At 35.0% G+C, this 15234-nt stretch overlaps 3 protein-coding genes across 8 annotated transcripts; all 3 read left to right on the top strand.

Moving 5' to 3' along the window:
- The first annotated feature begins 1229 nt into the window (after positions 1 to 1229).
- LOC140883202 (uncharacterized) lies at positions 1230 to 7436 on the top strand. Of its 6 annotated transcripts, XM_073289577.1 has the most exons (5): positions 1269 to 1339; positions 3899 to 3964; positions 4046 to 4237; positions 4344 to 4764; positions 5032 to 7436. In XM_073289577.1, the coding sequence occupies exons 3-5, from the start codon at positions 4207 to 4209 to the stop codon at positions 7319 to 7321; spliced, it is 2742 nt and encodes a 913-aa protein (XP_073145678.1). In that variant the 5' UTR covers positions 1269 to 1339; positions 3899 to 3964; positions 4046 to 4206; the 3' UTR covers positions 7322 to 7436. The 6 variants fall into 6 exon arrangements, with proteins under 6 accessions (XP_073145679.1, XP_073145677.1, XP_073145682.1 ...); XM_073289576.1 differs by lacking the exon at positions 3899 to 3964 and having other exon boundaries at positions 1232 to 1339; XM_073289581.1 differs by lacking the exons at positions 3899 to 3964; positions 4046 to 4237 and adding an exon at positions 1981 to 2176 and having other exon boundaries at positions 1256 to 1339.
- A 1930-nt stretch (positions 7437 to 9366) lies between these two features.
- LOC140883459 (alcohol dehydrogenase-like 6) lies at positions 9367 to 13581 on the top strand. The gene is made up of 9 exons (XM_073289928.1): positions 9367 to 9599; positions 9777 to 9823; positions 10419 to 10741; positions 11226 to 11308; positions 11421 to 11496; positions 11593 to 11654; positions 12148 to 12243; positions 12317 to 12478; positions 13160 to 13581. Exons 1-9 carry the CDS (start codon positions 9405 to 9407, stop codon positions 13274 to 13276), a joined length of 1161 nt encoding a protein of 386 aa, XP_073146029.1. The 5' UTR covers positions 9367 to 9404; the 3' UTR covers positions 13277 to 13581.
- Positions 13582 to 14111: 530 nt separating this feature from the next.
- Positions 14112 to 14990, top strand: LOC140885155 (NDR1/HIN1-like protein 6). The gene has a single exon (XM_073292090.1). The coding sequence runs from the start codon at positions 14165 to 14167 to the stop codon at positions 14861 to 14863; it is 699 nt and encodes a 232-aa protein (XP_073148191.1). The 5' UTR covers positions 14112 to 14164; the 3' UTR covers positions 14864 to 14990.
- Positions 14991 to 15234: the final 244 nt, after the last annotated feature.

The following is a 15234-nucleotide window of genomic DNA, read 5'->3' as shown; positions in this document are numbered from 1 at the left end:
AACTTCTTCTCGCAGTTGGTTGTTGAGGAAAGCACTCTTAACATCCATTTGATTAGATTTTGAAATTTTTGTAAGAGGCGACAAGAAACACGCGGACGGCTTCCAATATTGTTAATGGTGCATAAGTTTCATCTTAGTTTATTCTTTCTTCTTGCATGTATATATCCTTGAGCAACTAGACGTGCATTGTTTCTCACTACAATTTCATCTTCATTTAGCTGATTTACGATTCGATGTATTGTTTAAAATAATAAAATTATAATCAAAATTCACGGATTTTAAATTTATTTCCTCAAGTGCACGTTAATCTATTTAAATTTGGTAACGTAATGATTTGTCTTCTTTTTATTTAATTACATAGTTCGATTGACAATTATTTTTTAAGAAAATTTATTGTATTATTTTAATTTCAATCTCTCTTCTTAAAAATCATTATATAGTCGGTTTTTCTAAACTAAAATTATACTATATTTTAATTATTATGTTAAAAAAAACTCAACCAATAAATTGATTTTAAATTTCCTTACATGTAAACTTTTGAAATATAAATTGATCAATCATATTATTTTAGTTGGATTTGGCAAATTCATAGATTTAATACTAACAATCGTCGCACGTGATTTTCACCTGCTCGATAATTTAATTATTTTAAAAAAATGTAAAAAATTATCACTATGAAAAAAATATGGAAGTTTTGATATAAAGTAGAGAGAAGTTGTAAACAATTATTTGATAATTTAATAAGAATTGATAAATGATGACATTTGAAAAATGAGATAGAGATGAAAAGAGATAAGGATGTTTGAGAAAAGTGGAGATAATTTAGTCATTTAAGATATAATATAAAAGAAGAGTTTGTTAAATTTAGGGATAAAATGAGAAGAAATTTTGGTTTGATTTGACACAAAAAAAATGATTAGTATAATAGGTTGAAGTATTATATAACAATATAGAGTAGAATAGATATATTTATCTTATAATTTAAGAGAGATAATGTCAAAAACAAAAAAGTTGAATGTCAAAAACAGAAGGCTAAAACCGTAAAAATATTAATGCGAATTACCCATTAATTAATATACTATTTAATATTTCAATACCAAAATTTACAAAAATTAGACCAACTAAGAAGATGGGACGAGAGACCCTTCAATGAAATAACGAAAGAACCCAACAAATACACATAATTCAGTTCTAACCCTTCAACTTTCTGTAATTAAGAAGAATGGTACCCCCAATCTTTCATTCGCAGCAAATTCTAAATCAGCCCACAATGTTTAGGGTTTTTCACTCATCACCCTCTTCCCCAAACCTCCACTCATCACTCTCTACCATTAATCAGGTAAATTGTAAATTTATGAGTTCCAATTTCTCTTCTTTTTTACTTTTTTTTTTTTGGGTTTGCTAGTGCCGCTGATTGATATGGTGGATTCACAAACTTTAACTGCCTACATTTCATGTTTGTATGCTATGGCCCGTCGCATATCCATGCTGCAAATAGTAATCTGCCTAGCTTTTAATATCAAAAAGTGGAATTTAAAATGGTCCTGATGTTGCTTTTGGTGATGTGATTGAATTTAGACTGATGTCTTGAGGGAAATGTTGCCCATAGAAAAAGGAAAATTCTGAAATTTCTGTTGTTTTCTTTTTGCTTTTTTTTTTTTTTTTTTTTTTCTTTTTGGTGATGTCCATCGTGAATACAGAACGTTGTGCAAAGGTAAAAACAAGAAACCATTGGAAGACAGTGATAAATAAGATTGCAAATAGTTGATATGTTGACATTGGAATACACAACGTAACTAAGTTATTGGAAGAAGCAACAAAAAAGATAGCAACTTTTGAATGAGGATGGTATTAAAAGTAAACTAAGATAAAATTATTGTGGTGTGGCAATGCCATGGTGGCATTCTCCTTAGTTTAACAGTCTGATGATCAAGGCTGAAATTCGGGAAGTTTTACTCATTCGTCAAAGCTTCTTCCCAGGTGGCTTCTTTAGGAAGCAAATTAGACTAGTGAACGAGCCACTGAACAACTGGTTTATTGTTCTTTTTCGCCACCTGATTGCCGACCACTGAAAGTCTTTGATATTCGTGGATCAAAGGCAAGTGTGATTGAGATGGGAGCAACTTCCATTTCGAGCAATAAACATGAAAGTCGGCATGAGTTTTACAATTACAAGGTAAGTCAAGGACTCAAGTTGATAAGCCGCATGGTCAATCTTCTAAAGCACTTTGTAGGGACCATAAAATCAAGGAGAAAACTACCTATTGGAGGATTAGGCTACAAAAGTTTGTTTAAAAGGCTTTTACTTGAGATAGGCCCACATACAATCACCAATTTCAAGGTCTACTTTAGTCTAGGTTGTCACCTTAGAAAAGAAATGAAACAAAATATTATACCACCATTTAGCTGGTGGCAACCATCTAATCTCTGTCTCTTGGTTTGCCAGTGCACATAGATCTCAAGTACTGTTCCAAGCATTTATTTGCTATTTGAGTATGACCTTCAAGTTCAGGATGGTATGATGAATTGATTAGATTCAAACCCAATTGAGTTAAAATTTTTTACCAAAATAGATTTTAAAATCAAGAGCTGTAGCATTCTAAAATGGATATTGGGTAGTCATGTAACTTGTAGATATTGTCAAAGAATAATTTAGAGACATCTTAGCTGTATGAGGGTGTGACAAATGTCAAAAAATGAGCACACTTGTGTAATCTATCCATAACAACCATAGTAACCTCCTTACCTTGCAGCCTAGATAGTAACCCCTTGACAAAATCCATGGAGATTAAAAACCATATTTCCTTTGGTATCGATAATGGATGCAAAATGGCAGCATAATCAGCATTATTAGTCTTGTTTCGCTGACAAGAACCGCATTCAGTCACAAAATCTACTGATTTCCTTTTTCATATTTTTCCATTAAAAAGATATTATCTCAAGTTTTTTTGACCCCACAATGAGCATCAACAATCCCACCTTGAGCTTCTTGCAATACATTTACTTGAGTTTGTGTTCATTGCCTAGCCATAATCTTGTATATCATTCGATCATTGGACTAACTAAACATAGAATGGTAATTTGGTGCGACTTGAGTTTCTTGTATGGGCTCTTAAAATTTTGGAGCAGATGGGCCACAGGAAAAGCAATGGCCATTAACATTAGATTTAACTCCTGAATTGACGTTGTCAATAAATGCTTCAAACATAGATGATCAGCAATGATATTGAAATGTGTTCCAACTGGACAAAGCCTTCATTGTTGCATTGTTCAAATTTCACATTCTTAGCAGTGGCGTACTGGATAATTCTTGTAAGGTTACTTGTTTGTCATGTGATTCTTTCAGCAGCTGACTCTACCTTTCCAACCCTAAGTTTTTCCACCTCCAATTCCTCCATCATGACCAGTGGCCAAGATCATGCTTCAGCACCAATTCTAATGACCCAAGGAGAAGATTGCAAATGGAAAGGAAATTTCTAAAATATCTATTGATATGTTTTTTTCTCACTCATGACTTAGTATAAGTAGAAAAACAAGAAACAACTCATTAAAAAATAAATACCTTGGTAAAACAAAGAAACAAACAAACAAACAATTACCTTAGACAATTGTTGATGTCTAGACATTGGAACTACACAACAAACTTAATGGTAAATTTAACCCGGGATAATACTAAAAATCGATTAAAATAAAAAGTCATAACATTTAGTATTTGGTTTAGTTGGTTGTTGATCTTGGCAATGAGGGTTCTCTCACGCAATCTCCACCCTTCCCCCTCCCTCCAACATAAAGTAATACTAAAATAACTGAATTTTTTGCCATTTCAATTTTGTTGTTATGTCAAAGGCATTGTGATTGCATGAGCTACCTAAATTTCTTTTCAAAATTACCATCCCAGGGATAAATTTGGTCTGCACAATTCTTACCTGTGGAATGATTGTGCTAGTTCTCACGATCAGCTTAGGTGCCAGAAATGTTGTTAATTTGTTATTTAATTTTGTTCATTGGCTTTGTTGTCATCACTTATTCTCGTTCTTCTCTGCAGATACATTCCACACCATTTGGAATCATACTATATACCATTTTCACTTGCCATCAGCTGTAAAATTTTTGATGTGGTTCACGTTCAAGTCAATGAGAAAGCTACTTTTCCTCATAGTTTTGCTACTATGATACTTTCCCCAACTTTTAATTTACACTTTGTCTATGCCCCTAAACAAAGAAAGCACGAAAGAGGGTGATTTTTATTCATTTTCTGTTTCCTTGTTTTTTGTTGGCGATAGGGTGTGTTGCTTGTGAGGAATTTTGAACTAATACATAACATCAAATAAATTTTCAAGCAGGGTTGTGTTTTCAACAACGGACAAGGTGTTCCTCTATTTTTATCTTATACTTTGATTTTTTGAGGATACACATAATGGCGAAAGGAAAGCTTATACTGATATGCCAGTCTGGTGGTGAGTTAATAACCAATGGTGATGGCACCTTGTTATATGAGGGGGGAGAAGCAAATGCTGTGAATATCAGCCATGGAACTTTGTTTGATGATCTCAAATTAAAACTAGCTGAAATGTCTAATTTAGATCATAAAACAATTTCTATCAAGTATTTCCTCCCAGGAAACAAGAGAAATCTCATCACATTGAGAAATGACAAAGATCTAAAGAGAATGATTGGCTTTCACGTGAATTCAGTCACCGCTGATATTTTTGTTGATGGACAAAAAGGATTTGACCCCACTGTGATAAAAGCACACTCTAGCAGGCAAGTGACTGTTGTACATCTCATTTCATATTCTTCAAAGTTCAAACATCGCATTCTGAAGTTTGCCGTATGATTCCCATGTGTTATTATCAAACCACGCGGATTGAAAATTGAATTTTTGTTGTTTTTTTACCATTTCTTTTTCTATTTTTTTTCTCCCGCATTTTGTAGCTGTACTTTCAATTCATGGATTCTGTGGCACTTGGCATGTGTATTTAAATTTTTTTTAAAAATTTTTGTGTATCAATATGTGAATGATATCTGCAGGGATAGTGGTTTGAAGCTGGCTGAAACAGTAAATCATGTTTCCACACCCTCAGTTGCTGCTAATACAGTTGTCCGTGATGGCAAACCTTTGGATTCCCGTAAGAACAGTGTACCTGATGATGCTACCCGACTTGTTGATGTCCCGATCAATTCTTCAGCAACGGATGAAAAAAATGTAGACAGCTCAAACCGCAGTCAATCATGTCCAGTCTCACCCCTGTCCTCTGAAAATGAAGCTGACAATGATTCTGATTACAAGCCACGTTTAGTTACTGCAGTTGATGGTGCCCAGAGTTCAGCTGGTTTTGATATGGATAGCAGTCCAGCAGATACTGTGAAGAAACGGCGGCGCACTGCCTCATGGATGATTGGTGTCCATGGTCCGACTATAGTTGCAGTTAGCGATAATGATGGGGGAGAAAGACAGCGGAAGAAAAATATGAAAGATCATTCTACTTTAACTGTCAACGACAAGATAGAAGGCGAAGGAGATGCTATTCATGGAACTGATGGTGACAGTCTAACTACTGTTGCTTTCTGTGATGATGATTTACCCGAAAAATTAGTTGCCTCATGGAAAGATTGCATAACTGGCGTAGGTCAGGATTTCAAATGTGTTAAAGAGTTCCGGGAGGCACTGCAAAAGTATGCTGTAGCTCACCGCTTTGTTTATAAGCTAAAAAAGAACGACACTAATCGTGCAAGTGGCATATGTGCTGATGAAGGCTGTTCTTGGACTGTACATGCATCTTGGGTTCCTGCTTCTCAGACATTTAGGATAAAAAAGTTCAACAATTTACATAGTTGTGGAGGGGAGTCTTGGAAAAATGCTCATCCAGCAAAGAATTTGTTGGCAAGTGTTATAAAGTATAAGTTACGAGATTCCCCACATCACAAACCCAATGATATTGCTAAAAGCATTTCACAGGACTTCGGAATCAAACTGAAGTATACACAAGTAAGGCGTGGGATGGAGGACGCACGGGAGCAACTTCAGGGTTCATATAAAGAGTCATATAATCGGTTGCCCTGGTTCTGCGAAAAGTTGATGGAGACAAATCCTGGTAGTTCTGTCAAGCTGGTGACTAATGATGAGAAAGAACTGCAACGCCTTTTTATTTCTTTTCATTCCTGTACACAGAGCTTCCTGATTTTTTGCCGTCCCATTCTTTTTCTCAATTCCACGTCTTTGAAATCCAAGTACCAAGAAAGCTTGTTGACAGCTACTGCAGTTGATGCAGATGATGGATTCTTTCTAGTTGCACTGGCCATAGTTGATGGAGAAAATGATGACAACTGGCTTTGGTTTCTGGAGCAACTGAAATCTGCGGTCTCAATATCCCGACCTTTAACTTTTGTCTTAGAGAGGGAAAAGGGACTAAATAAGTTAGTGCAAGCGGTATTTGAGAATGCTCACCATGGTTATTCCATGTATCATCTTTTAGAAAGTTTCAAGAGGAGCTTGAAGGGTCCATTTCATGGAGAAGGAAGAGGTGTTTTACCTGGAAAATTTTTGGCTGCAGCACGTGCACTTCGATCCAGCAGTTTCAAGAAGCTCACTGAGGAAATCAAACAGATTTCTGAGAATGCTTATGATTGGATTATGCAGAGTGCACCAGATCATTTTACTAGTTTGTCATTTAAAGGGGAACCATACAACTATATTATTCACAATGTGGCAGAACCATACAGCAAGCTGGTCGATGAAGTAAGAGAATCGACAATAATGCAGAAGATAGGAGCATTGATGGACATGATGGTTAAACTGATAAATACTCGTCAGAAAGAGTCCAGTACATGGACGATGACACTGACACCATCCAAAGAGAGAAGGATACAAGAAGCAGCCTTGAGAGCTCATGGTCTTAGAGTGTTTATCTCCTCCAATACATTATTTGAGGTTCATGATGATTCTACTCACGTCGTGAATATTGAGAAATGGGAATGTACATGCTTAGAATGGACGCAAAAGGGGCTGCCTTGTCGCCATGCTATTGCTGTTTTCAACTCTGCCGGAATGAGCTTGTACGACTACTGTTCTAGGCACTTCACAGTTGAGAGTTACCGGCTGACATATTTAGAATCCATAAATCCTATTCCTGGCATTGGTGCACAAATGAAAAAAGAAGAGGGTGATTCAAGTTCTGTGCAGGTGCTTCCTCCTGCACAGAATCAACAGAGTAAGGAACAGATTAAAACATCGGATCCGGATAAAAGAACGGTCACTTGTTCGAGATGCAAAGAACCTGGACACAATAGATCTTCTTGTAAGGCTACCCTCACCCTTTAGGCAGGCTTATTTTGGAAATTTGCTACTGTACATCTTGTATAATCAACCATAATCTAGGGATGAACTCTTAGAAATTATTGCTAATTACATATGAATATATGATATTGAATTTTGATTTTCTGCAGTGATTGTTGATTCTTAGAATTGTCCAAATAGTTTAGGGAAAAAAAAAAAGGAATTGCCCAAACAGTTAGTAGTAGGTTCACCCCTTCAGTTCTATGGAAAATCTTTTTAAAAAAAATTCTAAGATTTTATAATAAATGGATATTGAATATTTTATCCATTAGTGGTGGTGTTTTAACATGAATTCGAATCCATTCTTTCCCATTAATTGAAAGATATTTATGTGCATATTCAATAAGATCTCAGTCTTAGAATTATATATTTTTATAATAAAATAATTAGATAAATAAAATTAGAGCACGAAAAAATGAATGAAATTACCGGTATCTAAATTACTGGTATCAAATAAGTTAAGAGTTTATTGAGTTGATTTTAACAATAAGTTGGTATTTTGAATCCTAAAATATATTGTTCCAAACAAAGTGGAAAATATATTTTTTAAAAAAAATATTTGTTAATATTCTCTCTATTTCTGATTATTAAAAAATAAAAATAAGTAAAGGGAAATTATTTTTTCGGTCTTACATATTACTTTTTATCGATTTTGGTCCACTATGTTATCAAATATCAGTGTAATCTGTTATCTTTATTATTTTTTTTTTGTTTCACTTCTTTTTATGTAGTGTTGACATGGTAGCGCAGCGCGTGCCACTTATGCACACAAACATTATGTTAACGTATGCAATATCATGTCATTCCGATGAAAAAAATACTGAAATTGTTAAAAATTAAAAGAAATATAACTAAAATTAAAATTTGTCAATATAATATGTTAAAATATATTAAAAAAAAGTCAAAATTAATTTGGTACGTGAAGGTTAAATGTCAAATTTATACACAAATTTTTGTTAATGACTTAATTGATACATGTCCACCAGATTTTGACCAAATTATGATGAAGAAAAAAGTATAAAAATCTTTTGATAATACAAATTAATTAATGCAATAATATTATTTTGTTTCAAAACCAACTTCATCGTTTTTGTCCACCAGAAAAACGAGAAGGACTTTCAATTTATCTTAGTCATGTTCTCTTATAAAATTATTGTGTTTAAATCATCTTACAATTTTTATTTGTTGATCAAAAAACGTGTGACATGTTATGACGAAATTTAATTAGTGCTTTGATTAAATTTTCTTATAAATATAATTTGAAAATTTAAATTAATTTTCAATAAAACTTACGTAATATTTTTATTAAAATAATATATTCAATAAATTTTTACATAGTTAAAATATTTAAAAATATTTCATCACAATCACTATTTATTAATATATTTTTCAAAATATTAATAAAAAATCATGTATACAAAAATCAGAATTTTAGCTTTAAAAATATATTTTTATTTTCTAATATATCAATTTATTTATTTACAATCACTTAGATATTGTATGTCTTAACATAATTTATCTAATCTTTCTCGTTGAAATATATAATCTATTTAATCTATCTAATATAATAAATATTATGTATAAATAAAAATTTTAATCAAATCAATTTTTACGTCTAAAATATAAAATATACAAATATATCTAATTAAAATTAAAAATAAAATATGTATTTTTTTGTAATAAAAGGCAAATTGAATATTTTTTATAAATGTCACCGGAAATTAACCGAAATTCGATGGATATGCATCAATTAAGTCATTAACAAAAGTTCGTATATCAATTTGACATTTCACCAATAGTTCGTGTACCAAATTAATTTTTACTCAAAAAAAAAACACGTAAAACAAAAAAAAAATGCAGTTTTCAGGGGAAAAAACACTATAATAATAAAATAAAATAAAATAAAAAAGAGACTTTAATAATAATAATAATAAATAAGAAATCGAGAGAGATGCACGCGCCCAGCCTCACGTGATATCACGTGTTTTACCTACCGCCAAGTTTAGGCAGCAAAACTAAAAGCAAAAAACAGTAGTAGTTGGTTTGTTGGTGGAGAACAGCTCCGATAATGAACTCAACCACTTCGACGGCGGAAGGTGGTGCCGGAGGCGTGATCACTTGCAAAGCAGCGGTGGCATGGGCCGCCGGAGAGCCATTGGTGATCGAAGAGGTGCAGCTCAGCCCTCCTGGACCCTTGGAGATCCGCATTAAAGTCGTCTCCACTTCCCTCTGCCGCAGCGATCTCACTGCCTGGCTCTCTGAGGTAATTTATCCGTTTATTATGCATTAGAAAATGTGGTGGATCATTCATCGCGTATGCTTCCACTTCCATCGTTATTGCATGAGCTGCTGCTCGTGGTGGTCGGCGTGCAATTCCTACTCATAATCTCGTGAAAAATAGCTTTCTTCGCAAGTAAGATCTTAATTAATGTTTTTGCAGGCTCAACCTCAACTATTTCCTCGAATATTTGGGCACGAAGCTTCGGGGTGAGTTCTAATTGCTTTTGTCTATTGCTGTGCATTTCCTATTAAGCTTGTCTCGTGCTTGCAGAATAAGCTTAGTGATTTCTGGTTCTCTAACGTCTTTTACGTTAATTGTATCTTTCATGTGTATTTCTTGGTCAATTTTACTTGGATTCTCTGAAATTTAATCCATACTATTAGATTTGTATTTTTTTAAAATCTAAGATAGAAATTTTTCATGCTCTGCCTATGCCCTGAAGCCTTTTGGATCTGAATATTTTAGTTTAACTTGAATGTTATCCTTGTCCACCGAGTATGATAAATCAAATTACTCCAACTTGACTATTATTTTCTTGTTAAGCCAATTTGCCTGCCTGCTATTTGATGCTCCAATATCACGCCATATAGAAGTCCATATATGCTACTTTCTGAAAATACTCTTTCCAAAATTTTTCTTATCGGAGTTTATGATATCACACACATGGACATTCCATTATTACCTTTGAGGAAGATATGTAAAGATGTTGAAATGTGAAGTCTCTTACAAAATGCATTTCTTTCATTCAAAGCTCCAAGAACAATGCAAATCATGCTAAACTTTTCTGTATAACTTCTGCAGCATTATAGAGAGCGTCGGCCATGAGGTTACTGAATTTGAAGAGGGTGACCATGTTCTCACTTTGTTTACTGGAGAATGCATGAGTTGCAGGCACTGTGCTTCAGGGAAAAGCAATATGTGCCAAGTGCTTGGGTTGGAGCGTCAAGGTCTAATGCACAGTGACAAGAAAACACGCTTCTCGGTGAAAGGAAAATCCATTTATCATTATTGTGCTGTTTCAAGTTTCAGTGAATACACTGTTGTGCACTCTGGATGTGCTGTCAAGATTAGCTCAATTGCACCTCTGGAGAAAATATGTCTTCTAAGTTGTGGAGTTGCAGCAGGTACTTTTCTCACTTGAGTTTCAGGATCTCAGATTGAGCATAGATGTTAATATCATTATTTTTCATTTCTTCCTAGTATGTATGGTGTATTGGTGGTTGGTGTAGGAAGCAATTCTGTTTAACTAGTTGAAAATATTTGTTTGCATTCATTATTCAAGAAACTTCCGTAAAATTGTGGTTTTTTCATTTACTTGGATGCTTTAATATTTCCACATGCATGTTGGTATTTTTCACTAGTAGTTTGCTTGTGATAATTTCCAGTCATAAGTTTGGCCCCTGTGCCCTGTTTCCATATCCCCATGCTTCCTTGAAACACGTGAATGCATTCTTAAAATTTAGTTACTTTGTCTTAAGGTTGTTCAGTAATCACTATTTGTGTCCCCGGCTAGATTATGATAGTTGTTCTATTAATGCTTGTTTCCACCCTTATTTTCAAATTTCATTAGTAGAGATGACAAAGAATCTGAATGAGCGCCATGAATAGGTCTAGGTGCAGCTTGGAAGGTCGCCAACATCTCCGAAGGATCAACTATTGTCATTTTTGGTCTGGGAACTGTAGGACTCTCTGTGAGTGTGAACTTTTCATCAGTACATATAATACTAGCATTGATATGTTTCAGCAAAACTAGAGGGTTCTGGATTTGTATCGAGATTGGAAGTTTTACTGCATCAATGATAGGTTGCTCAAGGTGCTAAGCTAAGGGGAGCATCTCGCATAATTGGTGTCGACACAAATCCCGAGAAGAGCGAAAAAGGTACTGAATGATTGATTCATTGATGTGTAAGGAAGTGCATGATATATGCCATTGAATATATTTTAAGAAGCTTATTTAACATTCTTGATACTACAGCTGAGGCTTTTGGAGTGACAGACTTTTTAAATCCAAATGACTACGATCAACCAATTCAGCAGGTTTGTTCTCATCTTTTTATTTATTACCAGCCACCGGCGTAAGTTCTCAAAGTCTGCGCAAAAATGATACTAATTAGAAAATTGGTACCACAAAATAATTCCAATAGATGCATTTGGTGTAGCGAGAAACATGATTTTTAAAGCAAAATCACTTCGTTGGTGTGCTAGAGTTCCAGTGCATGAATGCTATTTTTCATCAAAAAGTAGCTTGCTACTGGATGTAGCCACAAGATTAGCGAAAAATCTTAACGGTAAAACAGTAAACGCACAAATTAAGCCTAGGAACCATCAAACAAAACTTCATTCGCGTCCTTGGCCAAGATCCTTGTTTGGTAAGTTGAGTTTTGAAGAATAACCAGATAGTAAACTGATCATGCTCCAGCATGAAAGCCAAGATCCACCAATACATCAAGCATGAAAGTAAATCGGTTTGATAAAATGATCAAAATTTATGTTCCCAAATGTATATAGTGAACCCGATTTCCTTTTTCAGGTTATACACCAGATGACTGACGGTGGGGCAGACTACGCATTTGAGTGTGTAGGAGATACTGGATTGATTACCACTGCTTTGCAGTCTTGCTGCAGTGTAAATTCTGTAGCCTCTGACGTCAATACTTTTGATAATAGAAAATCTTTTTGATCAACCTTGCATTCATTAGGGATGGGGTTTGACTGTGACCCTTGGTGTGCCCAAAGAGAAGCCTGAGATCGCGGCTCACTATGGACTGTTTCTCGGTGGAAGAACACTAACAGGGTCTCTTTTCGGTGGATGGAAACCGAAATCTGAACTTCCTTCACTTGTTGACAAGTACCTGCAGAAGGTAAGCAAAAACTTGAATGTCTCTTAATATTTTAATTTGTACCAAGTTGACTACAGTTAACATGACTCTTGGTTTCTGCTTAATGGATTGGAAGGGTTTATGATTTTAAATTTAAATTATACCTTGACTTAACAATTGTGTACGCTCAACCTAAATTTGTTACTGAACTACATATTATTATGCTGTATATTGTCCCAAGCAATATTAGTACTTTTAATTTTGAGCAATATGTGAGGCAAGTGAACAATTCCACAAAAAGGTCATCTCAAGATACCGAACAATCTCGATTCTGTCATTGTATTTGTAAAATATCTTATGTTTCCAAATTGTTGTATTTGACAATATCACCTTTCTACTCTTCCTCTGAGGAGGTTACCTAGTATATATACAAAGAGAAAATGGCAGAAAAGTTTAGATGCTCTTATAAGATTTTAAAAAGGACTTTTCCTTGAACTAACAAGTGGAATACTGATTCTTCCATTATATTTATTTCACATGTGTATACAGATGTTATACATCGTTGGCGATATTGTGACGTTACCTGTTTTCTTTTCTCCTGTTTTTCAAAATTTTCGTCGATGTTATATCTGTATATCTCAACTTAGAAATGAAAAATATACGTCTTTTGCAGCTGAGATATGCAGATGTGAATAATTTTATGATTGCAATTTTTAATTTCAGGAAATCAAGATTGATGAATACATCACACACAACCTGATGTTTGAAGATATTAACAAATCATTTGACCTGATGAGACAAGGACAATGCTTGCGCTGTGTCATACACATGGCTAAGTAGGGGGATCAATTTCTTTTGGGTGCGCAACCGATGAAACAGATGCAACTTCCACAGTAATTATGTTGTAGGCTACTGGAGTTTGCTCTAGTTAAGAACATATTTGTGAGGTGGTGCCAAGATTTTAGTTTTTGCACTCATCAAGGAAATACATTTTTGGCTTGCTTTTCGTCAGTTCATTTATCATCACAGTTTTTAAGGATATGAAGGGAATGTACATATCCTCTGTCAAAAAGTATGTACTATGTGAATCATTGTTGAGCTCATTTTGAAAATGAATGTATAACGAGGATATCTCATTTTGAAAATGAATGTGTGATGCATTATTGAGTTAATTACATTTTATGATAATCTTGATCGGTACACGACATTCCTCAACCCTTCCTATGTTATATTACTATCTTAGTGTCTTCTTTTGTAAAAATATTTCACTGCTTGAACCCAACCATCGTGGTGAAAGTGAGATGTATGCTGTCAAATGCCTCCTTGCCAGCTATCTTCTGGGCAGAAGCGTAATCATCACACCATCATTGAAACTTGCCAGAGTTTTAGGTTAACAAACACAAACATACACTAACTCCATATTTTGATTGCACCTCCACAATGTGTGTTTGACTCTGAGGAACACGATATTGATGAGTTCCCAAATTCCATTGTCACTTTACAAAGCAAGGTTTGACGTAGCAGTTCACTATATTAGGTGTCAAGAAAGGTGACCAACTTTTCCTAACCCACCAAAATCAGAAACATAAATTAACCACACTCAATACCACTTGTCTCCATTCAACCAATATTTATTACATTAAACAATTGGTAGAAGCAAGAGAACTACTAGTATCACCATTTCAAAATCAAGAAATATTGATATTAGTGGTGCATGCATACTTGTGAATGGCAGACCAACAAAGAATTCATCCGGTCGTGGTACCGCCTACACGCCCTCCTCAAGGTCCGTTCCCATCAGTAAAGGAGGATCCATCAGGACGTAGCGCTCCGGTAGTGAAAAGGACGAACTGTTGGTGCAAGTGCTTTTGTTGGATAATTACCACCTTCATCCTCCTACTCATCACAGTTGTGGCTGCTTTAGCCATTCTTTACGTTGTGTTCCAACCCAAGTTTCCGAAATACTCTGTTGACAATCTCAGGATAACAGATTTGACACTTAATTTTGACTTAACGCTTTACGCGAGGTTCGATGTCAGCATCACAGCCAATAACCCCAACAAAAAGATTGGAATCTACTACGAGAAAGGAAGTCGTCTTAGTGTCTGGTATAAAGACACTAATCTGTGCCAGGGATCAATTCCCAGATTCTACCAGGGTCACCAGAATACAACAGTGCTAGACGTGGGGCTAACAGGCCAAAATCAATACGGAACAACTCTGCTTCAGGCTTTGCAAGAGCAGCAACAGACTGGAAGGATTCCTTTGGATCTTAAGATAGATGTGCCAGTCAGACTTAAATTAGGGAAGCTTAAGCTGATGAAAGTAAGGATATTAGGCAGCTGCAAGTTGATTGTAGATAGCCTGTCTACCAACAAGTTTATCAGCATCAAAGCCAGTAGCTGTAATTTTGGACTCAAACCCTGAGCACTACTTTTTTTCTCATGGCTCTTTTCCACAGTTCTCCTATTGAGTAATATTATCCCTCCCCTTCCTCCGGCATCTTAATCCTTAATTAGCTTGGTGCAGACAGCTCGTATTCTTTGTTCTGATATCTAAGGGTATATATTTTATAAAGCTTTTCAAAGTAGTACTGTGTTCAAATGGTCTTTGCTTCGTCAAGAAAGTTAATTAACAAGGCCTCTACATATTATGACTCAGTACAGAATCCTGTGGCAACCATACTATACAGTAGTGTGAAAGAGAGAGGGGGGAGGGGTGGGTGTTGGTGGGAGGACTTGTGTAAGTGACAGAAAATAATCATTCACATAATGCCGTTCTATCTCCCATCAACCAAC

The sequence above is a fragment of the Henckelia pumila genome, chromosome 2 (assembly GCF_033568475.1).
Source record: "Henckelia pumila isolate YLH828 chromosome 2, ASM3356847v2, whole genome shotgun sequence".
NCBI lineage: Eukaryota > Viridiplantae > Streptophyta > Magnoliopsida > Lamiales > Gesneriaceae > Henckelia > Henckelia pumila.
The sequence above is the reverse complement of the archived record's forward strand: the minus strand, read 5'-3'. Positions and strand labels throughout refer to the sequence as shown.